Genomic DNA, 27682 nt, shown 5'->3' on the forward strand with positions numbered 1-27682 from the left:
GCTATCTACTGTTCTTCGAAGTGGTTTTGTCGCTAAGTTGTAGAAAGGGGGAAATCACGTGACAGTTAATTACTTAACGAGGCCCCTTTATTAAAGTTATTTTAAACAGTTGTGTAATATTACGTAGTCGTTCAATTCCTAACAGAAATTAATTAATGTTTTCAGAAAAGAGCTAAGACAGCTCAGCTTTTACAGAGGGGCGAACAGAAACAGGTGGTGGAAATCGATGTAGGCAAACGGACAGTAGGCCTACCTGTACGAAAATATGATTCAATATTGAAAACTCTTTCGTCACTGAAAAACGCGAACATATTTCTGGAACGTACTATACTCACTAACTCAGTGCTGTTTACTATATGCGGCCTTGGGTCTGTGTGGAGGACAGTTAGAACTTCCTTAGGAGAAAGGGTGGGAGTGAAGTACATTCAAAAACTCAGGTACAATAAAAATTGAAGTGAAAATAAAATGATGTCCCTGTAATTCTACATACCGTTTACAGCAGGTGTTCAAAATGTCCGTCCCTAACCGCATTGCATTTATAATAGTGTTGTAACATTGACCGTGAAACTCTCTTCAACATGTGATTGGTCAAAGACAGCGTGTATCCGCACAATCAATTCTTCTCTGTTGTCAACTGTGGTGGTGAACATCACACTCTTCCACATGTCCCCAAAGAAAAAGAAATCGAAGTGCGTTACGTCGGGCGAACGCGCTGGCCACGCAAACGGGTCCCTCACTCCTTATACACCGCTCACCGTAGGCGGTGGGGCTCCGTCATGTAGGAAACACATGTCCCTTCGCATCGGATACATTCTCCGTGAGCAGTGACATGTATTCTGAAGGCCCTGAAGGTAAGCTGCTCCCTTCAGGTGCTCAGATAATCCACTTTGATATTGATATAGAGGAGAGAAATTCGCTCCGGAGCCGGGGATCGAACCCGGGTCCTTGGTTCTACGTATACCAAGCGTTCTAATCACTGAGCTACGCCGAAGTTCAATCCACAGCACCGGATCGAATCCCTCTCGTCTGGTGTTGTTTCCTTTTTTACGTAGACATTGTACTAAGCTCAAACACAGGCTATGATCTCGGAAACAAGGCACAGCAGACACGGAGGCACATTGAGGGGTGAGGGTTGATGTGATCATAACGAATTCAGCGTTGTCAGCTTCAGAATGTTTCTTGTGAGCTTAGTGTACAGTTGTACACAGGCGTACGATTAGTGACGAGGAAAAAAGTACGTGGCTCCTTTAAACATTGCAGCGTTGCTTTTTAAACAGTGGTGCATACCTCCTAATCGACACGTCGGAGAAAATGAGTTGTCTCACAAAAATGGTCTTTTTTGCGAGACCTTTTATCCCTCCGAGTTTGAATGGTCCTGAATGAAGACAAGATTCTGATAACGAAAATTGTTATGCGTAATATAACGATATTTCGCGAATGGATTAGAATTATAAAAAGAAGTAGAGTGGTGATCGACTGAAGTTAATGTTAGCTATAGGCTGTAAAAATGAATGAATATTATGGATAAATAAACTGAATTATTACACAATTGAATAGGTTATGAAAGAAGTATATAGTGCATAGGGCTACAATTTATTTTTCCACGCTCGCGGATATAGAGCGGAAGCGGCAGTGCATAGTTCAGCTGCACACATGCAAGCGTGGAAATATAAAATGTATGCACTGAAAATTACGATAGCAGTGCGAACGAAATGAAACAGAGAGCAGAAAATTACACAGATACAAGAACCTTGGAAGTATGTCTTTGTTTCTCATTGATTAAATCACAAAACCGCCTACTATAAACAAGGTTGTTGATACAGTAATTAGACGAAAGACGCCAAAGAATCTTGAGTTGTGAAGAAAAGTCGTGCGTATGAACATGTGAGTTTATGATGACATTTCCATTCTTCAATCATTCATTAATGGTGTGCAAGAATCTGTTAAATTTCGAACAATCAGAGTCTTATAGAACAACGCAAGTATACTTGGCTCGGAAACATGACGGCCTCTCTTCTTGGAATTGGTAATCCCTCATAAACCCCCATCCTCTACTCAACCCCTAGCCGCGTGGCAGAAATACAATAGATCCCAGCATTGCCAAATCTAGTAGTCATTGCCTCTACCTGTTGGCTTTCACCCATTCTCAGTGTCTTTGTCGACGTGTTGTTTTATACCGTTGTGCGCTTCAATATGTCTAATTTATTCCGGCCATGATTAATGAGTGTTGGAGCAGATGATCCGCAGCCAGGCCTCCTGATACACCTGAAGATCTCGACAAGAACAACAAATAACACCGTCGAAGAAAACAGAATATCTTATTTGCAGAGGAGCGTAGCTAAGAAAACAAAGTGTTAAAATTGTGTCTAACGTTAGAAATTCTATCCATAAAGTAATCGAAAGTTCAGGCAGTTTAATAAGTATACATCTTAATCACTTAACATCGGACGCAACCGGCGGAGTTGGATATATGGGCATAGAAATTAAGAATTACGGTTCACCAACTAAAGAGAAAATAAACAAATTAAAACAGAATTCGGTAAGATAGACGATTTTATACGTGATTTACTTCGCCGAACAGTATGTGAACAGTACGCGAAAGAGATATGGCCAACAGCAACACCGTCCTTAGCAACCTAAATATGACATTATTCACAACAGTGCTTAAAAGTTTTCTAACTTACAGCAGTGAATTAAATGTTTTTAAATCACTCTCTACATGACAAGCAACATATTAGCATAGTAAAATGAACTTCTTCGCCAACAACACATTACCAAGAAAAGCCCTACAATTTAAAATTAAATTTACATACCAGTAATGAATAAAATATTGTATAGCACACTAGAGTAAACAGATTTTATGCGTTCGTGGAAATTATCACCCAAGGCGAAGCTGATAAAATCTAACTTTACTCTTTTGTACTATAAATTCTATAACTATTCAATGATCACAATTTCAGAAAATTTTACCAGCGCAACATTCTTAATTAAGTATAAAATTCTGGAACTTCAATAACATGAGAATTTAACACTTATTATAGAAGTCTGCATTTTTTTGTTTATTTAGGCAAAACATGTTAGTGAAAATATAAATATAAAGTGTTTTTAAAATAAATTTGTTCATTTTTATACCAATTTTGTTTTAGTAATTATAAATTAAGGTATATTTACAAAGATAATGTAGTCTTTCTGAAAATCGCGGTTTCACGGAACACAGTTTGAAAAACGTTCGCAAATCACAATGACTTCAAGAATTGGCAACTCGGCTAAGGGTTTATCCCTTGCGCGTGCCTGCAGTTAACTGGTGAAGGGGATGAGGGAAGGTCGTCATGTTTTCGTGCGAAGTTATAGTATTATCGTATACATTTTATCGTATACAAATTATCGCACTTAATCAGCAGTTTTTTTTAATCAATTGTAACATGCATCAAATTGCGGTGACTTACAAAACAAACATGGCTGATCGATTGTCAGGAATAAATAGTTATTTTTACTGGTTAGGGCCGTTTAAAAATGGCTAAATCAATTTTACTGCTCAGTTACCAGCCCTAACGGGTAGGATACTTAATTTTATCTAAAAATGAGGGTGGATACATCCTTACAAAAGCCATCTATTAAGATGTTGATTGATATTCTTAAATGAACTATTATTTCCATCTCACTTGAAACCCGTCATTAAAGAGGTTAGTATTGGTACTTAATGAAAATAAGGTTGCATATGTTTATCAACGACCTTATAAGGTCGAGAATGTATACAGCATTCTATTAAGGTTTCACCCAAGGTAAATTAACTCGTCTGCATGCAACAATTAACCGTCACCGAGATTCGCCAAAGAATGGCCCGAGGGCTGAATTTCTTATTCTCATCCTTGCAAAGAGGTTTTATTAGCCTACATGTAGCGTAGAATACATACATAATTTCACTTGCCGGTTTTCTGCTTTATTTGTTGTTCAGCTTTTAGGCTTAAAGAGTAACCTAGACTCATATAGTATTTCATTCACAAAATAACTGAAGTTATTATACTAGCCTCCAAGACGCAGAAATGAATGAGTAGTAGGGTTAAATAAACGACTGAATTATTACGCAATTCAATAGGTTCTGGAAGGAATAAACAGATATACTATAGGTATAATACATTAAAAATTGATCGTAGTAATCTCAAAACATTTTTTCCTATAACTGTTCTTCTGGCAATTCTTATGGATATAATGGTCACTGTTTAGGGACAATCCCAAATTGGCAGAGGAAGCTACAAACTGTAGCCTTAGAAACACGAAGTCTTGCTGTCATTTCACTGCTATTGATCAATGATTACTCTTCAAGTTTGGTAGATATACAGGGTGATTCACGAGGATTTACCGTCCTTTACGAAGCTTATTTCTGAAGACATTCTGAGCAAAAAATGTCGTATGAATATAGTTTCTATTCTCAATATTTTCAGAGTTACACTAATTTAAATTGTTTGTAAAATGCGTTTTTTCTTTAGTTTAAAGGCAAAAGAATAATACAAATAGAGAATTAACCATTCAGAAGTATAATTTCTTTAATTGGTAAGTATTATGAAGCTAAAAATGTGCTGTGAACTCCTTAGTTGCTTCGTACTAAAATCTTTTCATTTTATAAAACTTGAGCTGTGTATCGATTAGGATTTTGTTTCTCAGAGTTCTGTGTATTGTACCACACTTATGTTGAAATTTATACAGTTTATTTGTAAGATCATTCTTTCTGTCATATGATACATCACACCCAAGATAATTAAAAGTGGGAAACTTGTTATATTGGTTCATTTTATTTTTTATCTCGCCAATTGCTTATCTTCAAAGGTCATTACTTTAGTTTTATTGTTTTGATATGAACAATTAAGTTGGAATTTTGTGTAAATGTTGAGAAGCCATTTCTCTGTTGAGCAAATCTGGTCATCAGTATGTTAAAATATTAAGTCTAGAACTGAATTCATTGTCGTGTGTTTTATGACTCTATAAATTATAACCACCCAGTATTATATGTCATAATTACCGTTAATTAAAGTAAGAAGATTGTGTGTATTGTCCGCGCTGTGGCGTCGAATAATGAAGGGTGCAGTCAAGTTCAACACACGGCGTCATGCGTTTTATAGCCATCTGGTGCCTGTACAGCGAGCAGTAAACTTTCCGCATGTTAGTTTCCAGTCCTCTGACACCGCGGTGCAATGAAGAAAACCTGGCCTCTAATGAAAAACTATTTTAAACTAAATGAAACACAAGCGGCAGTGAGGAGATACTAATTTAAAGTTCTTTGTAAAATACGTTTTTTCTTTAGTTTGTTAAAAATGTTATTTTTTATTTAACGACGCTCGCAACTGCAGAGGTTATATCAGCGTCGCCGGATGTGCCGGAATTTTGTCCCGCAGGATTTCTTTTACATGCCAGTAAATCTACTGACATGAGCCTGTCGCATTTAAGCACACTTAAATGCCATCGACCTGGCCCGGGATCGAACCCGCAACCTTGGGCATAGAAGGCCAGCGCTACACCAACTCGCCAACCTGGTCGACTCTTTAGTTTGAAGTTAAAGAATAATAAAAATAGAGAATGAACCATTCAGAAGTATCAGTTCTTTAATTGGCAAGTATTATGAAGCTAAAAATATTCTGTGAACTCATTGAAGCAAGGTGACTAATTTTTAAAAAGTTGTGGTGCGAGTACGGTGAATAATGTTTAAATGTGATTTTCTTTTAATTTCATGTCATTTTTCCATTATTTTAAGGACATTTTATTGATTATTTTAAGTAGATGTTTAGGTCATCAACATCCGCCCCCTATCAATAATATTCCAAAGATCTCTACATGTAGTAAAAAAAAGTTCATCTGAAAAATATTTACTTTGCCAATATCCCCTAAATACCTAATCATCTCAGAATAAAAACGAAATCAGTAAAATTTTTCTTTCGTTTCCTGAAAAATTTGCTCGAATTGATTTATAGGGTTTTGGAACTGCATGTCTCAATTGTTAATTTGTTGCTCCATCTTTTATAATTTCCATCTTCATTAACAATCTTTGAATGGTTACGCAGTAACAGTGCACAGTTTTATGACTGGTTTCTAACTGAACAAACTGTAGAAATAGCTGTGGTTTCTTGAAAACGTTCCTTGAAGTTAATGAACCTTGCTTTAACATTCTACGTGATTTCTGTTGCTAGAATTTTATGTGTTTTTAAGTAATAACTTGCTTGAAGAAGCTACGATTTATCTATCGACTCGCTATTACCATTGTTCTGTTCTCTCTTCGCTGGTATAACGACTTTTGTTTTTAGCATGTCAGAGAGAGAAAAAAACATTGTGTAATTTCTTTGTACAAAGAACATAGTAGACAGGTGACCCACGCCGCTCCGAATGACTTTCATTGTTATGGCTTTCATTTGTTTTTAATATTCTAGCTGACATTTCCCTTTGTACAGACATAATGCCTCATCTGCATATTAAATATTTTTCCTGGTGATGTCATACATGTTAATATTCATATTTTAAGAGCCCACTTCATAAGTTTAAGTACTTTCTCTTACTGTTAGCGGACTGCATCTTTGTCCTCTCGCATCATAGTTTGTATATCTACTCTTTGCTTTATGCAGTTATCTGCAGATTCCTGTGGCATAACTGTCATCTTGCTCTCTTGAGAATTGCAAAAATGTCTTGGCTTTTCATTGTGTTCCGAAGATTCGAAATTTGTTTCCCGTATTCATGATGGTATTCGATGATTAAATTATGACTTTTTATTGGATTGAATCAGTTCCATCACAAAACTAAATACATTTCAAATGATTTGTGGTAGCAGAACTTTGGAAACAAAACAAGAAAATAATCATTAGGACGTTTTCATAGAAATACGAACATTTAACAAATTGTCAAAAATTAATACGGACAGGACAGACCTTTAAAATACGGACATGTCCTGCGAAATACGGACGTCTGGCTACCCTAACTGCTGCAATACTCAAAATTGAACATTTCATAAAAAGAGAGAGAAATTGGAACACGTACAGTAGAATTTATAGAAAGAAGCACTGTGACCAATCGAGCATGGACAGGGACACACTCGATCTACTACGTAACATAGCATGACTAGCTATCTGTGATTTTTATTATAAACTTTTCAATTAAAAACATTCCAGAAGCGAAATGTTGAATGTAAGTACGTCTTGTACAAAGAACAATGTAGAAGATGCCACAACATAACATAAAAAGGGGAGAAAATCAATCTGCGAATACAGCAATGATTAAATTACTATTTTAGTCATGTATGGAAATTGTACCGAACGCTTTCCACTTCGTCCTCGGTAATCTAGCGGCTACCATGCTAGCAGTTGAATCGGAGGTTCTCGAGTTTGAACCCAGCTAACGGCAATGGATTTTAAAAACGATAAAATTCTTAGCATTATTTCCTTTGGGAGAGAAATAAAGCTGTTAGTTCCGTGTCGATTTAGTATAGCATATATTTATACATCTTGATTACACAACTTTTAACACTACATCACTTCGGAAAACGTATTATGTGTCTTTCTCGTGTTAAATTTTACATTATCTTGTTAACATGTTTCAGCCTGTTATCGGCCATCTTCAGAACTGGTTGTTGCTGGTCTTGGCGCCTTTTGTTTGTGTTTCCCTTGGGGGTGTGTTTGTGTAGTGTAATATGGAGTCAAAGAGTATGTGTGTTCTGAAATTGAGTTGTGTGTTGAGAATTTCATGTGGATCTGTTATTGTATGCATCTACATAGGACAGACAGGCAGATCATTTCAAACACGTTACAAAGAACACATCACAGCCATAACAAAGTTACAAAACACTTCCACATATGCAGAACACATCACAAATGCCAACTACACCTACAGAGACATAAACACAGACATGGAAATTCTACATATTCAACCGAAAAGCCAGAAACTAAACATACTAGAACAATACGAAATATACAGACACACAAAAACACATCCACATGAAATTCTCAACACACAATTCAATTTCAGAACACACACACTTTTTGACTCCACATTACACTACACAAACACACCCCCACAGGAAATGCAAACAAATGGCAGCACCAACCAGTTCTGAAGATGACCCATAACAGGCTGAAACTAGTCAACACGGTATTGTACCTAATATTTAACACGCGAAAGCAATATGATACATATTCCGATGTATTTCAACGTTGGTAGTGGTGCTGCTGCTGCTGCAGCAGATGATGATGATGATGATGTGCGGGAAGAGAAGTAGAGGACTAGTGATGTGCAGGCTGTAAAGTAAAATAAGTAGAAATATAAGAAAAAAGAGTGGATGAAAACGGAAACAAAGAAGATGGAGGCATAAGTGAAACAGGATAAAAACTGGCGCTTCCAAATCATGTTGTTGAACTTAAGTGTTTTTGAGTGAATGCTTTCTAGTCGACATGTCACGCAATCGCCGGTGCCAACGTAACCAGGGTCGCGTATGATAACGTGCACAGGATTAGCCCTAGGCCGTGAATCGGAGATGGAAATCGCACGCATGTAAAGTAACTGACACACGACATTTTCAGGTCATTCACTCCGTCAGTGCAAAAGACTTCAGGTGCTTTAAAATCACGTAATATGTCAGGCATGTGACGTATGGATAGTAACATAACACTCTTAATTTACAGGAGGATCCCATAAACAAAACTTTCTATGAGACAATAGCATTAAGCTATCATGAAAAATCGTTTTTATAATCGTCACAACATTTATCTTCATCACAACCACCACCATCATAATGTTTTAGGACTAGTACTTTGCTTGTTTTTTTTTTTAATTAGTGTTTGAGAATCTTTGAAAAATCAGTACCTCAGTCTCTGAAGCAATATGCGGTATAGTGCATCCTTCTCTGTCAAAGCAACCCATAACACCAGCTATTATTCTTTTATACTTTGGATAGTTTACTTAAAGAGAGATGTTGAACTGAAGCATGGTTGCTTAGCAATGTACCGTTTTAGACAGCTGATTCCTGGAATTAAGTAGACCACAAACAGCGTTTGCGTGCTGAACAAACACGAAATATTCAGTGCAAAAATATGGAACGTAATATATTCCAAATTACAGGGTCGAGAGTATCCAAACACAAGTTCTTTTCAAATGATGATGTCACCACGTACTTCTTAGGTTATGAACTTCACCGAGTATAGGCATTTAATCTGTTTCAAGCTATATTTCACACAGCCATTAATTTGTTTATTTATGAACAACTGCGGATTGTAATTTTCAGTCTTATGTGTCTATTTCGTTGCATAAAAATTAGATATTTTACGTTAGTTTAGGATTAGTTGCAATCCAGAAGAATAGAGAATTACATTTTTGTAAACAAAGATGGTACTGTGTGGTTTCTTTAGGTTACTATCGCTTTCTTGCCAGCATTCCGTCATTCCATAGATTTGTCGTTATGCCCACGGAACAGATTTTGCGTCGTTCTTGAGCTACTAAAGAGAATTGTATATAATTAATTGTATGTATGAAAGCTATTCAAAAGTCAAGAAAGATTGGAAAGCCCTCACAACATTCTTAAAAAGCAAGTATTATAAAAAATAATAGTTTCATTCATAAAATAATAAGGTTTATCTAAGTATAAAACAGTTTGAAAACAAATATGGTTTCATTTTTTTTTTCTCTATCGTTAGTAGCCTCTCTTCTACGTAATGGATAGAATAATGTACGAGCCTTAAAAATCTATTCCGTAACTAATAGATAACAGTTTTGTTTTCAAAAAAAGTAAAAAGATATACAGTTCTATTCATCTCCTGAAAATTTTACTTCTCTGGGCTTGGAATACTCTTGAACTCAGTGATTCAACTGAATCCATAGTATACTTGTACGTAGTGAATATCTGGAAACTACTGTTATGGTGCCAATATATAAAACGGAGTTCATATACTGTACCTACTTACTGGCTTTTAAGGGACCCGGAGGTTCACTGCCGCCCACACATAAGCCTGCCATTGGTCCCTATCCTGAGCAAGATTAATCCAGTCTCTGTAATCATATCCCACCTCCCTCAAATCCATTTTAATATCTTCCCATCCACGTCTCGGCCTCCCCAAAGGTCTTTTTCCCTCCGGCCTCCCAACTAACACTCTATATGCATTTCTGGATTCGCCCATACGTGCTACATGCCCTGCCCATCTCTAACGTCTGGATTTAATGTTCCTAATTATGTCAGGTGAAGAATACAATGCTTGCAGTTCTGTGTTGTGTAACTTTCTCCATTCTCCTTAACTTCATCCCTCTTAGCCCCAAATATTTTCCTAAGCACCTTATTCTCAAACACTCTTAACCTATGCTCCTCTCTCAATGTGAGAGTCTAAGTTTCACGACCATACAGAACAACCGGTAATATAACTGTTTTATAAATTCTAACTTTCAGATTATTTGACAGCAGACTGGATGATAAAACCTTCTCAATCGAATAATAACAGGCATTTCCCAACAACAATTTATATAATTGTATATAATTAATGTATAAATTAAAATGTTGTTCATATACTGTAACGTCGGATAAATTCCGGTAGATGACAACACGTCAGCACTCCGGTCTCCGGACTGGCCGGTAGATGGCAGGAAGAAAGAAAAGGAAAATACAATTCTCAAAAGAGACTCATGATAGAACCACAGTCTAGTTTATACAGTCACGAAGCTTCAGGTGATGAGAGTACTAGGAACAATAGACTGTGTCGGTAGTACAGTATTTCGCATTGTCTGTGATAAGGCGATAGCAGCGATCCTAGTGGTTAGCAACTATCTGTGGGTGCATATTCCCTACATATTGAGCTTCGTGACTGTATATACTAGACTGTGATAGAACCTTGAAGCTGAACCTATTATTAAAAAAAAAAAAAAAAAGAGAGATCTGAAATATTGCGAAACCCACAGAACGTATATAAAAGTATGTATCGTCTTGCTAACATTCGTTGTTGTGAATTATAAACATATGTTTAACGTTTTTAGATCATTTTATAGGCAATTTCCTCAATTTCTAGGTCATCGCAATTCAGGCTGTGATTATAATGGTTTTCTCTCAATTATTTATTTGTTGGAAGTGCAACAACGAAGAATCAGAATGTGTTATTCAAGCTATGCACATTGAATAGAAATTACTCTTTAATAAGCAATGCAGTAGGGTAAGAACCCCGCTCCTTGGAGATTCAGGAACGGAAGAGAGAGATCAGCAACCAGAACTGGCACGATGCGGAGTGAATGCCCAGCCCAACCCAGGCCGGTTCGGCCCGGAGCTGTAATTGTGAAGTCAGATGGAGTTAACCTTGATGCCCCAACGTGACCCACTTGCGAGATTTCTCCTTTCACCTGCTTGTCTGTCTGTCTGGTCGTACATGTAACATCTTCCTCACGATTCGAGTTCTGCCGGATATCGGGAAAGTGCTCAAAGTTTTCCAGAAATGTCATCGGATTCACACTTCCTTGTCAAATACTACGTACCGATCGTTAATAAACACACATATTATGTTTCATTAAAGATAGGATTTCCAATCGCAGTTACTATTTTCGTTTCCGATGGACCGGAAAATAGCGAAACTCATGAAGAGAAAACATTACACTAGCGATTCCTAACTACAGTATAACGGACTCATTGATTTTGGCGGACCTCCGAAACGTTTTGTGTAATTTAGACTGGTAATCATCTTCTACTCGTTAAAAACTTGCGTAATGTAGTGAATTAAAACTTCCTTAATGGTTAATCGTACAGAGTCATGTCTTTCACGAATCACTTCCAGAAGGACTTTCGTACATAGCAAGTTGTCCTTCCGGTAGGACAGATTCTTAAACAATATTTTCCATATGCTGTCCTTCTAGCAGGATGTATTTCTGTAACGTCCTACCGGCAGTACGTAAGTTATGGGTCCTGCTGGTAGTACCCTGTTGTCCTGCCAGAAGGACGTATTATTTATTTTGTATTGTTTATTTATTTATTTTTTATTTTTTATTTTCAATACAGTTTACATTAGTTTCATTGACTTTGTAAATAGAAAAAGAAAAGTAGTAAATTAATAATTTTATTTACTACTTTCAATACAATTTACATTAGTTTTATTTGTAACATTAGGATGATAACTGAATAAATAAAATTTTATTCAATACATATCAGGAAAGTAAATAATGTACATACATGTGTGAATCATAACATTTTCTTATTTCATTTTTTTAACTTATTGTTTTTAATAATAAATGAAATGAAATGACATAATACTTGCTTGTGAAATAGAATACTAGGCCAGATATTACTCGAGATTATTTAAAGAAATCTGAAAGTAAATAATTTTAAAATGTCATTTATATGATTTTACTAAGTCCAACGAATACTAACTTCATGAATTATGTAGGAATTCCATTCTGAATCTGAAATGCAAAACAGTCACGTTTAGTTTGAGGACTACACATAACTGCTCTGGGCCACAAGCAACACAAAAGTAACTAGCTTTTAGTTGTATCTTCCTGATTCTGAAGCAAACAATGTATTTTCTCTGGATTCTTATTGTTTCTTGTCAGATTTTGAAGAATTATTGGAGTTAGAAGACGTGCCATTGTTGGCTATGTTAGTTATATCTGCTGAGGCACGAATCCACGTTATTCTGTTATCAATATTCGATTTTATTTTGACAAGTTCCCTATGTATCTTCAATACAGTTCCTTCACACATACTTTCAGACCATGTGTCACCAAAAACAGATTTACTCCAATTGTTATTTTAATCTACGTCAAAGAGAATTGCTTTAGCGAAAACTCGCGCACCGTTACTGAAAGAATCCGCCATATCCCAGCAAAAATATATCGTACCAACTTATTTTTTTGCGCTAATAGAGAAAGAAACGCTCTTGTCAATGGTCTAGGATAGGACAGGAAATCCTACATAATCACTTGAATTTGGTAGGACGATGAAAACACTCTGTCCTGCTGTTAGGACGTTGTACAATTAATCATTAATAAAATGATAGCGATTTAAATTCCAGGTTTAGCTTTTCAATGTAATCTGAAAATACATAAATACAAAGTTATTTTACGTTAGACTAGGCCATTCGAAAAGTAATTACAACATAGTCACTGTTTTACACTAAATTTATTTAGGTTACACTTTGTCATTACATACTTCACATATAGTTCCCTGCCATGTCAACAATGCGTTGCCAAATCCTTGGAAGACGACGGACTCCATCCGCAGCATCATTTCTGGATATCTTTCTCACTGACCGATCTAAAACTCTTCGGATATTAACTCTTGATTGAAAGTGAATATCTCGCTTCCATCTTCGCAATAGTTCATTATTGTAAGACTTCTCTCACACAGGCTTCTTGTAATGCCCTAAACACAGAGTTGAATTTTTCCCTTTTGCAACTTGGATTTTTATGAAGTACCGGTAGGCATAATTATCTATTGAACATTTTAGGACTTATTACTTATAACCAGGGAAAGGATTTATATGTAAATACATATTTACTTATAAAGCTAATATAATTTATATTTTGCATTATCTTTATGTTTCACAATGTGTAGGGTTGAAAAATCCTACTTTTATTTTCCATATTTTTCCATATTTTAGAGTTTAGTACATATTTTCGTTAATTTCCATATATTTTCCATATTTCATATAAAACAGTCCATATTATATTAGGTTTAACAATAAAACAAAACAAAATTCCATTAACTTTTAAAAATACATTTCAACAATAGAGATTTAAACACATGTTCAGTAATCCCTTTAACATCAGAGTTATTTGAAAATTAGCAGTCCTATCAACAATGGGAAAGTAAGTTACAAAACTGTATTAATTTAATTTAAAATTTTTAACAGACTTCAGTTGTGCAGCTCAACAGTTAAATGCCAGTCAGAGTACACATAGGTTCAGTTTTGTAAATCATACTATAAAGACGGTAAATATGCCAAAAGTACGTCATTCAGTCAATTTAAAATCAAAACTAACAAGTTACATTTCAGAATTTAAAGAAGATGGTTTATCAACTGACAATAAAATATTATTTTGTAATTTGTGTCAGTGTGCAGTATCATCTACACAAAAGTTCCTGGTGCAACAACACATTACAACTAGTAAACATCAGGCCAACAAACAACTAAATTCCAAGCAGAGACAATTGTTTTTAACACAACCAACAACATCGAATGTAAGATCTGAGTTTAACATCGACCTGTGCCGTTCTCTCATCTCTGCTGATATTCCTCTCTACAAACTAAAGAATAAGGTCTTCAGGGAATTCCTTGAAAAATATACTCAACATACAATCCCGGATGAGTCAACACTTAGGAAGACGTATGCTCCATCCATCTACGATGAGACAATACAGAAGATAAGAGATGAAATTAAAGATAGTTCAATTTGGGTTTCCATTGATGAGACTCCCGACAAAGAAGGTAGACTTGTTGGTAATGTAGTTATCGGTTTGTTAAGTGAACAATATTCTGAACGAATTCTTTTACATTGTGATGTTCTAGAAAAGTGCAATAACAAAACTATAGTTAAACTGTTCAACGAAGCTATGGGTATCCTGTGGCCAAAGGGTATTATGTACGATAATGTGTTATTCTTTATTAGCGATGCTGCCCCTTATATGGTCAAAGCTGGACAAGCATTATCTGTTGTATATCCTAAATTGACTCATTTTACTTGTGTGGCGCATGCATTTCATCGTGTGGCAGAAGTGGTCAGAGACAATTTCCCTAAAGTAGATTTGTTGATTTCATCAGTGAAAAAAGTATTTCTCAAAGCTCCCAGTAGAGTTAACGTGTTGAAAGAAATGTACCCTGAAATTCCATTGCCACCAAAGCCAATTTTAACTAGATGGGGTACATGGCTAGAAGCAGTTGAATATTATGCCGAACATATAGACTCTATTAACAATGTTCTCCTTGCATTGGACTCTGAAGATGCAGTCTCAATTGATACTGCGAAAACAGTTACCTGTGACATGAGTGTGAAGAATGACTTAGCTCACATTCAGCATACATTTTCATGCATCATAAAAACGCTCAAAAGTCTCCAAAATAGGCACCTTTCACTATCTGAAAGTTTTGAAATTATAAATAGTACTGTGGAACAACTGAATCGTGGTAGAGGTAAAGTTGCAGATGCAGTAAGAGCTAAGGTGGACACTGTACTTTCAAAAAACCCTGGATATGAAGAACTACAAAAGGTTGTTGCTGTGATGAGTGGTGAATCAACAGTGAAGATTAACTTGGACTTATCCCCAGCAGACATTGTGAAATTGAATTATGTACCAGTTACTTCTTGTGACGTCGAACGCTCTTTTAGTCAGTATAAATCTATCCTCAGAGACAATAGAAGAAGATTCACTTTTCAGCACTTGAAAGAAATGTTTGTAACCTATTGTTATGGTAACAGACAATAAAAATTGTGTTTTGTTGAAACTACATTGGAAGATAAGGTACGTCCATTATATTTTTTGTTTAGTTTGATTAAAATGTACCAATATTTAACGTACATAGTCATTTTTTTATAATTTTAAGTCCATATTTAATTCCATATTTTGGTAAAAATCCATATTTAATTCCATATTTTGGTAAAAATAACTACATATATATTTACATATTTCATATATTTTTAGTCCATATAAATCCGTTCCCTGCTTATAACAAATCAGAAACAGTCACTGTATTAACAAAATGTGGTTACTTCGAAACTTTCAATATTGCATATTTATGAAACAATCTCTGCTCTATTACGCACTACAACATTCCAATGGTCACCGCTAGAAGCACTGATTTGTAGCGTTGTTGCTATTACTACTTATCGAATGCCCTGGTATCATGTCTTTGTTGTGAAAAATGAAACCAGTTCTTTTTTAGACTTACCATCAGATTATCAGTGGTATGGTTTATGTGTTTGTTGTGAAAAATTAAATCAATTTTTTAGAGTTATCGTAAGGTTACCAGTGGTATGGTTCATGTGTTGTTGTGAAAAATGAAACCAGTTCTTTTTTAGACTTACCACAAGGTTATCAGTGGGATAGTTGATATCTTCGTTATGAAAAATTAAATCAGTTTTTTTTTTACTTAGGCTACCATAAGGTTATCAGTGAGATGGTTGATGTCTTTGTTGTGAAAGATGAAACCAGTTTTTTTAGAATTACCATAAGGTTGTCAGTGAGATGGTTGATGTCTTTGTTGTGAAAGATGAAATCAGTTTTTTAGACTTACCATAAGGTACTCAGTGGAATGGTTGAGGTTTTTGTTGTGAAAAATGGAAGCAGTTTTTTTAGACTTACTATAAGGTTATCAGTGGGATGGTTGAAGTTGCTTTGCAAAGTTTGGCCCATTTGTAGATCTCAACAATCAGGCCTACCTCAACATTAAGTTTACCTCTGATACTTATTCTTCAATTAGAACATCGCAGAAAATGTACTCTCATACAAATATGCTGATGCAAATGGCTTCAGAGCGTCTTTGAGAACGTGTGTTTGCACTGCATATATAGTTAATGTTGTTTAATACATTTCAGTAAGTGTATCTTTATCTTACCTGGAATGGTTTTCTCATTGCATGTGCAGCCAAAATGTGGTGGCTCCCGAAAATAAAGATACTAGCTCCTGAAAATTTTTAGTTTTGTCTAACCGTGGTAAAAATGTATATTTTATTGCATCTAAGCAGTCTTTAAATAAATACCGTACTTCGTTATTATTGTTATTAAATTCAAGTGGTATTTTGTACATGAGTAGGTATTCCTGTTGTTCACCGACATATACACAGATAGGCTACACAAATAGATGTAAACGCACAGTGCAGGGAGAGACCGTGGCGTGAACTGTTGACTCGCAATTTGCTGTCCGTACTAAGCGAAGCTAATATGATCGACGTACACGTAACTTGTATTCATAGTAACCAAACGCAGGACTCTAGTAATCAGCTTCACAAATCGCTGTCAAATACTAGTATGCTGGTAAATACAGCAATGATAGTGACGGTAATAATAAGAATAATATGGATGCTACGGGTTGTGGTGGCATTAATGAATGTCATCACAACCATTGCCACTGCCATCACTGAAACTACCAAGCCCGTCCGCAGTAAACTAACATGTAATTCAAACAGAATTGGATGTATTTCATAAAACCTGAAGAAATAACAGCTTGGAATTCACGCCGTGCTATTAAAGCAGCTTTACAGGCGAATTTTAATGACTTCCCTGCAACATTGTATTCATCGTAAGCTATTTAGTTTCCGTGCGGGGTTTTATTAGCGCTCCTAACATCAAGGCAGATAATTTAGCGCTGTTGCAGGTGAACAGATGTGTTCAGCTCGGGGCTGCCATTATCGGCTCCTCACCTCTGTAATGGTCACAGCACTGCCTGTTGGGTAACATTGCACTTTCTTTCACTAACCTTTACTCTACAGGAAGAGATTAATTCGCCGATAACGGAAACTTACTTCACGACGGAACTGAAAGGATTTCATTTTCCTTTTTGGTTGTGTTTTTACCTAAGGGCAAAATGTAGTGTTACCTTTGAACAGTGAATTGATGCAACTAATACTCAGAATCGGACTGTTGATTGAGAAATACGGATATAACAATTATATATGTAAATTTCAGAGGGTTATTCTTTGAGATATAGCTATCAAACAAAAAAGTTTAATACAATTTTGCGGCCGTAGGGCGTCTGAGTTGTTGGCAATAAATGCCAGCAGTTATGGTTGCATTATTCGGTTGAGAAGCTTTTATCATCCAGTCTGCTGTCAAAAAATCTGAAAGTTAGAATTTATAAAACAGTTATATTACCGGTTGTTCTGTATGGTTGTGAAACTTGGACTCTCACTTTGAGAGAGAACATAGGTTAAGGGTGTTTGAGAATGAGATGCTTAGGAAAATATTTGGGGCTAAGAGGGATGAAGTTAGAGGAGAATGGAGAAAGTTACACAACGCAGAACTGCACGCATTGTATTCTTCACCTGACATAATTAGGAACATTAAATCCAGACGTTTGAGATGGGCAGGGCATGTAGCACGTATGGGCGAATCCAGAAATGCATATAGAGTGTTAGTTGGGAGGCCGGAGGGAAAAAGACCTTTAGGGATACCGAGACGTAGATGGTAGTATATTATATTAAAATGGATTTGAGAGAGGTGGGACATGATGATAGAGAATGAATTCATCTTGCTCAGGATAGGGACCAATTGCGGACTTATGTGAGGGCGGCAATGAACCTCCGGGTTCCTTAAAAGCCAGTAAGTAAGTAAGTATGGTTGCATTCCTGGAAAGCAATTCGCAGTATGCGACGCCTTTTTTTTTTTGTATCTTACTAGACGCATAACATCATCTTCTGTGAGTGGACACTAAATTTTGTACGGAGTGTTGTGTGTTGAAATGAAAACCATTTTCTTGCAGTATTTTCTCCGATGGCATTCTCCCCGTACACGACACAAATGTTTGGAGCCGTCTCCGCTGCCTTTGCTGTATTAAACCCAGACAGAAGAGTATGTCGAAAGTGTTCGTTCTTTCCACTTGTCACTCCATAATAGCACACATTTTCTTCAGATCCGCACAATTCAAGGCGTATTTACAAGCACAACACTCCAAATAACAAATGACAAACGATGAACAATTTCCTAACAGCGCAGTGTTGTGAGGACGAACGAAAACATTACGAACTTATGCATTAGCCGAATACAGTCCGGAATATGTAAATCTGCCATATTAAACAATTAAAAGACTCCATTTGAAGTTATAGATTTTATTAAAGTTTTATTTTTTTAGATTCTCGCAAAAACTGTACTAATAAAGTTTTTTTCTTTGCTTCGAACTCTGGAACTGTTGATACATAACTGTGTAGAAACACGAATTGAACGCTTTCTGAAAAAAAAAATAGAACAATCTGTTGGAATTTGTAGGTTTTATTAACGTTACCATTGTAATGGAAAAATCGTGTTTTCATTGTCTCAAACGTACGTTTTTGCGATTTCACATATTAACAAATTAATAAATGATTATTTGTTTCGAATCATGAAAGTTTTGATAGATAACTGTGTAGACACATAAATTTGACACTTTTTTCAGGAGATTTAAGAATCCGTTGGAATTTTTAATTTTTATTCAAGTTTCATTATTGATATTCTTGCGAAACCTTTCACAGTTTTGCTTCTTTGCGTGGAATCACAAAACTTTTGATAGATACTTGTGTAGAAAACATAACATCACTTTAACAATATCAGTAGATCTGTTCACATGGCAACAGACAAAACAAAAACGTTCTTCTTTATATTCTAGTTGCCTCATAAGCAGTGCCTTGTTGGTATGACTTCTGAGGTTCACACCTGTCTTCGGACAGTTGACTAAACAATAACAATAAAATTTAAATATTTCGCTACTCTAATTTATGTGAGGAAACGTATGATGCGTCCAAGAGCCAATCGGAGATCACACGACCACGTGCATGTATTTACATCACTCTATTATTCCGTTGGACAGACTAATATATATATATATATATATATATATATATATATATATATATATATATAGGTATGCATATGTATACAGGGACATCATTTTATTTTTACATACATTTTTAATATTAACCTGGCTATACCTTTAGAGAACCGGAAACACAGTTTGCTACTCCTTCCACGACTGTAGTTCGATGGTACTGGCGTAAAACACAAACAAATCACTCTACTAGGTATAGGAGGGAAGAAAAGTAGTTCATCCATTTACGTAAACTAGGAAATATCGCGATTTTGAGTTCGATAATTTTCATTAGGTTTTTGTTTAATCAGAATACAGTACTGTATTAAGAATAAGTGTTTTTACTGACGAACTGAGTTATCCATGCGAACGTATTCATTATGCAGTGTATATTATACTATCTACAGCACATTAGCGTACGATATAGAGAAAGAAGTTAAATTGAAAAATAATAATATGGATATTTAAACACATTTTTAAAATGGTGGCCGTTCATTTCGATACAGGCTTCAGTTCTTTTGTGCACATTATCGCACTATAGACTATTGTATCTAATTCCAATTACCAGTTTCGTCCTTCGTACTAGTAACTCATGTTGAAATAATTCTGTACCTAGTCTGTATAAGAGTACCTTACGTACTGTAAATTCAATCTTCACTTCTGCCAGACCCGCACAGATAAAATTACTCAGACATGCTATCTACTATCCGTCCAAGTGGTTATGCCACAGGGTCGTAGAAAGGGGGAAATCACGTGACAGTTAATTACTTAACGAGGTCCTTTTATTTAAGTTATTTTAAACAGTTGTATAATATTACGTAAACGTCCAATTTCTAACTGAAATTAATGTTTTCAGAAAAGAACTAAGACAGCCCAGCTTTTACACAGGGGCGAGCAGAAGCAGGTGGGGGAAATCGGGATGCGACGTAGGCAAACGGACAGTACCTGTGCGAAAATATGATTCAATATTGAAAATTCTTTCGTCACTTGAAAACGCGAACATATTTCTGGAACGTACTATACTCACTAACTCAGTGCTGTTTACTATATGCGGTCTTGGTTCTGTGTGGAGGAGAGTTGGAACTTCATCAGTAGAAGGGGTGGGAGTGAAGTACATTCAAAAACTCGGGTACAATAAAAATTGAAGTAAAAATAAAATGATGTCCCTGTATATATATACTGGCGGACAAAAAATTTGGGACACTTGAATTTTACTTTGTATTTAATAATTGTGTCACCACAATATGTTTTAAATGATGAATATTTAATTATACGATTACAAACGTAACATAGATTGATAACGAAAATGATTATGACTTCATACCACCAACAATTACCAACAATAACATCACAATCTAGATTTAAACAAAATTTTGTTTATGCAGAGTGTGAAAACAATGGGCATTATTGTTGGTAATTGTTGGTGTTATGAAGTCACGTTTATTTTCTTTTTTAAGTAGTAAGATTTTAATCGTATTAATCACTATTTAAAATATATTGGTGATCTATTAAATACATTTACAAAGTAAAATTCAAGTATCTCTACTGTCCCAAATGTTATGTCCGCCATTGTATAATATATATCATTGTTGGCATATTTTATCATCTCTGCTGTTGAAAATAATCTTGCAGTAGTTATTCCTACTGCACAGTCACTGTAACAGCTGCAGTTACTAGCGTCGTTAAATAAAACTGTAATTAAATTTACTACATCCCAAACTATTAAGACCTGTCTCAAAAGATTCCGCGTTTGAGCACGCAACTACAGGTGACACCCATGTAAACGAGTTTTTAATGCAAGATTCAGTTTTGTTGATTAGAATGGGTAGTCAGAGCGGGCCGGGCCTAGCCGGGTGGAGGCCGTCATGCCGCCAGACTCGAAGGTGAACGCCCGTCCCGTTAGGAGAAAGCGCAAGAACCTCTCAAGAGGCTGTCAACAAACCCGCAATAACCAGGCCTCGAGTAATCCGTATTGAAATGTAAACATGCGTCGATATAGCAACCACGATTCATCGATCAAATATGCGCAATTGTTGCGATAATAGGCGCATACGATAAGAACTCTTTATGTCTTGGGAATGACTTCCGTGTAGCACTGCCAATACTGAGGGCTGTCCAACTGAAAGTGGCCCGACGTATCTAGATGAGACTTTTGACCTAAAAGCAATGGTGTGAGCCGCAGTGCAGTGGAATGCGGCGAAATAATTTAATAATGATTCTGTAACTTCATGTGAACGAAAGTTCGTGCATAAACAACGCAGAAAATTTAACAAAAACGTGACTTTGTTAATAAAGATCTGTAGAGCAAAGTGAAACAAACACGAGTACATTACGTTCTACTACTGTAAAGTGTTAGAAAAATCGTTTAATTTGCCTGCTGGTCTTATACTATCTTCTATTTCAACTTTGTAACAGTTCTGTCGTAATATACGTTAAAAATGGAAGATTTTGCTGAAACGAATAATCCTGTAACAGAAACGGCTCAAGAGTTACGAATATTTTATCAGCAATTTTTTTATCAATAGTAATCTCATATGGCATAATATTGTTTTATTTGAGGTTCAGTCTAATAGTTGTTTCATTTTATTATTATATAAAGGTTGTGTTTAATCAGTTTGTACACATTCCACAACAAAGACTTAAAAATGTACAAGATATTGTATGCAAATTGCCTGATGATGCCCGAAGGACGAAAACGTTTGCTTTAACTTTCATAATACACAATGATCATTTACATATGTAAATGTCATTGATTTTGAACTTGTGATATGTCAATTAGACTGAACCTCAAATAAAACAATATTATGTTATATTATATTACAGAGTGTAACAAAAGTTTCTGTAACAGTATGTTATAATTTTTCTCTTGTTTAGTTTCCATTTTCTCAGGAACCATAACCGAATTTTATGGTGGAGGTGTTGGTACTACTTGAGTGTGGTGTGATGCAATCCTTTATTAATAATTTGGTTGAAAATGTGATATTTACCATCAAGTATTAAAAAAAAAACTAAAATTTTCACTGTACCAGAAACTTTTGTTACACTCTGTATATTGACTATCTGAATATCTTTTTCATCATTCTTTCTAAAAACAGTAATCTCACTAGAAGTTTTGATTTATCTAGAGAAAATCAAAACTCGAGTGGGATTTAATTGACTGTTACACGATTAGAAGAAAGTATATAAAGATTAGAAAAAATAAAGTACTCTAATACAATAAAATATTAATTGACTTACTGAAATTCTATTTCACTAATGTTAGCTTCACCAAAACGATTGAACGGAGTCGCCATTTTCAGTTGACTGTCTATGCTGTAAACAAATGACGATTGTAAAGCACGTTTTATAGTAGCCTACCGTAAAGAATTTGCAGTTTGAAATATAGGCAAACAAAGAAACAAATGCTAGAGTAGTGATAAAAACAAACAAATGCTAGGGAAACGATAAAATTAAACAAATGCTAGGGAAGCGATAAAATTGTGCGATAAACAGCCATTATTGGTTGAAAGACGTCCTTTTGTACCGTTTTATTGGTCAAGTATGACGTAGTAAAAGTGTAATTAATAGTCACAAAAAATCTATTTTTTTTTATTCAATGCACTGGCATTTGACTGGAGTACAATGGCAATTAAAACCAAAATGAAAGATAGAAAACAAAATAAAGCGAACAATGTACAAAGTGAAACTACGAAGGAGGGATGTCAGCACTGCTGCATTCTCACAGAAAATTTTGCAGTTAAAATTGAATCTTAGAATTTACAATTTTAGTACAAATTTCAGAAACATTAAACATCTTGAAATTTTAAGTTACATTTTTTTTCACACTTTGCATTTAAATATCCTACATAACTTCTTTTTGAGGACCAAAAACCATAACTTTATTTCTGCTGAATTGTCACAGAAAATATTGCAGTTAAAATTCGGCAGAAATAGAGTTATGGATTTTGGTCTCCGAAAAGAAATTATGTAGGATATTTAAATGCAAAGTGTGAAAAGTAAAATATAACTTAAAATTTCAAGACGTTTAATGTTTCTGAAATTTGTACTAAAATTGTAAATTCTAAGATTCAATTTTCACACTATTTAAAATTCTCGCCTTCGGTTTTAGATTGGCAGTAGGATTACCCGTATAAATATCAGTAAAAACATTGTTTATTTATTTATTTATATTATATATATATTTATTTATTCATTCATTCATTCATTCATTTAGGCCTACCCATTAATTAATTCATCCATTTATTTACTATTCTTATTTATTTTTAGCAACATTAACTGAAACATTGTTTTAGATTTTATATGAGATGAAAAAAGCTATTCAGTAATAATTTAGTTAATATTGCGTAGGTAAAAGTTCTTCTTTTTAAACCTTTAATATGGTTTTATGCTCGACCATGCCGAAATGTAGTAATTATACACCTGGTAGCAGACCTTTAATGCATGTCATTAAAGTACACCTACTTATTAAAGGTCAGGTCTTTCAGCCAATGACGACTCAGGTTACAACTGTTCAGCCAATGACAGGTTAGCTTTCTACCGTTATAAAACCGCAAGTATCGATTATTCTCGGATATGCAATCGAAAGAGAATTAGCGAAAAGTCACGGAGGCTGGAAATCCAATACTGTCGCAGAAGGTTATGTTCTGTTACTATAATAATTAGCGTTAATTGTAAATAATATTCAAATAAATTCGTTTTGTCATCTCGTTTTTCAATGTCTAATTTTATTTCAATGTTATCTCTGTAGGTTCTTATGGCCTAGCAAGGTCAATGTGCACATCTGTTCCTCGGAAAAAATCAATACTTTCGCGTCTGCGCACATCTCACAACATACGGGACATTGCTCCAGGTCAGATGCAATAAAATTAATAATATCAAGTTAGAAATATGGTCGAGCATAAAAAGTCGTATAAAACTCGCCTATAATGGGAATTAAGAAGCTCGTATGAAAATTATGAAACTCGCTTGCGCTCGTTTCATAAATATCCATACTCACTTCTTAATTACCTTCATTATAGGCTCGTTGCATAATGTACTATTTTGTTGGTTTCCCAAAATTTGCATTAATTGACTGATGTCCTTTAAAAAAAGAGAAACAAGATACATAGGCCTATACTTTCTCGACATCGCAAATGTTACAATATTACACATTAATATTAACAACATAAACCTTATAATTCTTGTGTGATTTTTTTTTATAATATACAGTGAATATCATTTTCAAATTTTCCATTAAGAACGACACCCTGTTACTTGGAAGAAAAAACTTAAGTCTACACATGGAAAATCTTCGTCTACCCGAAAGAACTCTATCGTCAGCTGCTGCCTTTCACGACATTCTAACAATCAAAAGCACCAATACGTTAATCTTTTAACAGCACCGTATCGCATTGTAATTAAAAAAAATCTTCTACATAGTAGCTAATATACGCAATTACAAACTTTCGTTTCAATCTTCAAATTCAGTTGAAGCATCACTTTCACCAGTTAAACTACCAGTACGACAACAACGAAATGCATGATCACGATTTACAGTCATTAAACTAATTTACCTTTAATAGAAAAATTCTGCCTGAAGACTAGAATTACTACAGGAGAGAGTTCTGATAGCATCCAACGTGATTTTTACCGGACCACACAAAACGCTGATTCAATTTTTTTACGTTTCTGGTTTGGGGTAGAGGCATTAAGTTGGTATTTAATGACCCTTTGAAACATTCACAATATTGGAGTCAATGACTTGCGACAATTATTGAGCTATGACGAAATGAAAACGACAAAAAATCTAAACATAGAGCCACTTCCTGCATTACAAATCACGGAACCTATCAAGGATCAAACCTTCGTTATTTTGGAGAGAATTCTGATTCAGAATTTTACGAAAGAATGGTTATATTGAATGACTATGAACTAGGAGGTCCTGGTTCGATTTTCGGCTAAATCAAAGATATTTTTCTTGAGTATAGTGTCTGGAACGAAGGCCGTTCATCCTCTTGAACGGAAAAAATGAGGAGCCACAATAGGGGAAATTCAGGTTAAAGAAAAGTCGATTAATAACATCTCTGGGAACTTGCAGCATGGCATGCAGCACCCCTATCCCGTCTGGTAGTTATGCAACGACTACTAGATGCCAGCTGCTCGGCTCGGTCCTGACAGCTCGTGTGGCTTTAGGACCGTGGGGTTTAGTTTTAGTTTAGGGTTACATTAAAGTGTCAATAATAACTCATCAAAGCTCAGACGATGCTTAAAACTGGTCCGATAAGTGTATAAATACACTGTACATTATTTTCTGTCACACACTTTTCAAAAGCATAGAGGTGTGAAAATTAAGGAAATTCTTAAAAAATAAATCATTAATATATTAAAAGCTATTCTTAAAATATCACATAGGTAGGCCTACATTATTAACAATCAGAAAAAATACTGGCTGACTGTGCTTCCCTCTATCGAAAGGAAAGAGATTATAGTTAAATGTTGAAGAGCAGAAAAACCTGAAAAAGCCCGAAAAGAAAAACAAATATTTTTTGTGACATATTATTTTAAAATTGTAGCTAGTATGAAGAATGTTCATTAAATGCTAACAAACGCTCATTTCTTTGTTTTCAGCCCCAGGTGTTCACTCTTACCAGCCTCAATGGAGTTCGGAGAAGGCAAGATCTGGGACAAACGGGCGTCGAAGACATGATTCAGCTCTCGTAAGTACTAGCACATTGTTTATACTTACATAATAAGTAGAGACCGTTTTCTTAGTCCCACAAGATTGAAATGAGTATAAGTGTGCACGGGGTATACTTTACGTCACATGTCCTTCAGTAGATACTGTACCAGTGGCGGCTGATTGACTGAGGCAAGTGAGGCCGGGCCTCAGTCACTTGGCTTAACTGAAATCAAATTTTGTGTTTTTATATAATATATTAGTTATTTGAATGAAGCATATATCGCTGTAGAAGCATTTGAAAACTTTGATGTATATAGAACTGTTTTGCAGTAAAATTTGTTCCTGAGGCCGGGATCGTTCGTGCCGGGTCTGGCTTGTGATGTATATAGACCTGTTTTGCAGTAAAATTTGTTCCTTAGGCCAGAATCGCTCGTGCCGGATCTGGCTTTAATGCATTTCATGTCCTTTCGCGGGCTTTGAGTTTACGCTTAAAACGTTGTAGCTGAGGCACAATTCGTCCGGCCTGGTCAGGTTTCACTCGTCCCATCCATGGGCCGGCCTCAAGGGTAGAGTAGGGTGGGAATAGCAGTGGTGACTTGTTTTCCTAACTAGGTCATAAATAACAAAATTCTAGCTCTTTGGCAGGCAGAGACCCACTCGATTCTCTCCCCTTATGTCTCAGTTTATGACATAAGCGAGGGTGTTCTATTATTGTACTTCGTAGTACAGTAGTGAATCTGGGCCAATGTTGTTATGTATTTTGGGAAAATATAAACAGAAACAAATGCGAGAAATAATGCTGGTGTAGTTAATTCATTGTTAGAGTGTCCTTTTTCGAGAAGAAATAATACTGAAAGAAAGGAAGTTTTAAATAAAGAGAGAATCTACCGAGATACCTACGACATCGCTGATAATTTTTCTGACAGATAATCTTAAAATGCGAGTTTCTATTGCATCCTGGTATGGGCAACATAAATGGTTATGTGGTAATGTGAGGCAAAATAAACTTCTCTTGGCCTTGTTTGTTGCCATCAAAGGAAAAAAATAAAAAGAAAAGAAAGAAAGGGAAATTTCAACACATAATATGGGTTGCTTCATCACACTGAAACAATCACTGAAGCTCACAGCATAACAGCTTATTTGGTGAGTGAAATTATTTTTCATTGATAGTAATAAGAATAGACTAATAATAGTAATAATAATAATACAGTAATAATGATATTAATAATATAATAACAATAATAATTAATATCATAAACATTTCCTATCGGAAGCACTTAAACTAGTTGCATCTGGCCTCACCGAGGATTTCGATCACCGGCCGCTACTGTACTGTACCTGCTCACATACACAAGTAACGCGCAATACAGGGTCAATCTACAACAGATTCCTTACTCCTAAACAAGTACAACATACTTCAGTTTAGCAGTGTTTAGGAAGTTAAATTTTACAGCAAAGATCGTTAGGTTTAAACATTTCATTCAGAGCAGTACTTGTGTAACAGTTGTATCGGTGTTTTAAGTTACATTTTACAACGAAGA

At 35.4% G+C, this 27682-nt stretch overlaps 1 protein-coding gene across 10 annotated transcripts in view; it reads left to right on the forward strand.

Annotated features, from left to right (window-relative positions):
* Myo10A (Myosin 10A) overlaps window positions 1-27682 on the forward strand; it is a 696078-nt gene that overhangs the window by 381463 nt on the left and 286933 nt on the right. For all 10 annotated transcript variants that reach the window (XM_069828898.1, XM_069828899.1, XM_069828900.1 and 7 more), the window contains one exon: window positions 26090-26178. In XM_069828898.1, the coding sequence (XP_069684999.1) occupies window positions 26090-26178 (89 nt within the window). The remainder of the gene's footprint in view (window positions 1-26089; window positions 26179-27682) is intronic.

This window comes from Periplaneta americana, chromosome 6 (assembly GCF_040183065.1).
Source record: "Periplaneta americana isolate PAMFEO1 chromosome 6, P.americana_PAMFEO1_priV1, whole genome shotgun sequence".
Lineage (NCBI taxonomy): Eukaryota > Metazoa > Arthropoda > Insecta > Blattodea > Blattidae > Periplaneta > Periplaneta americana.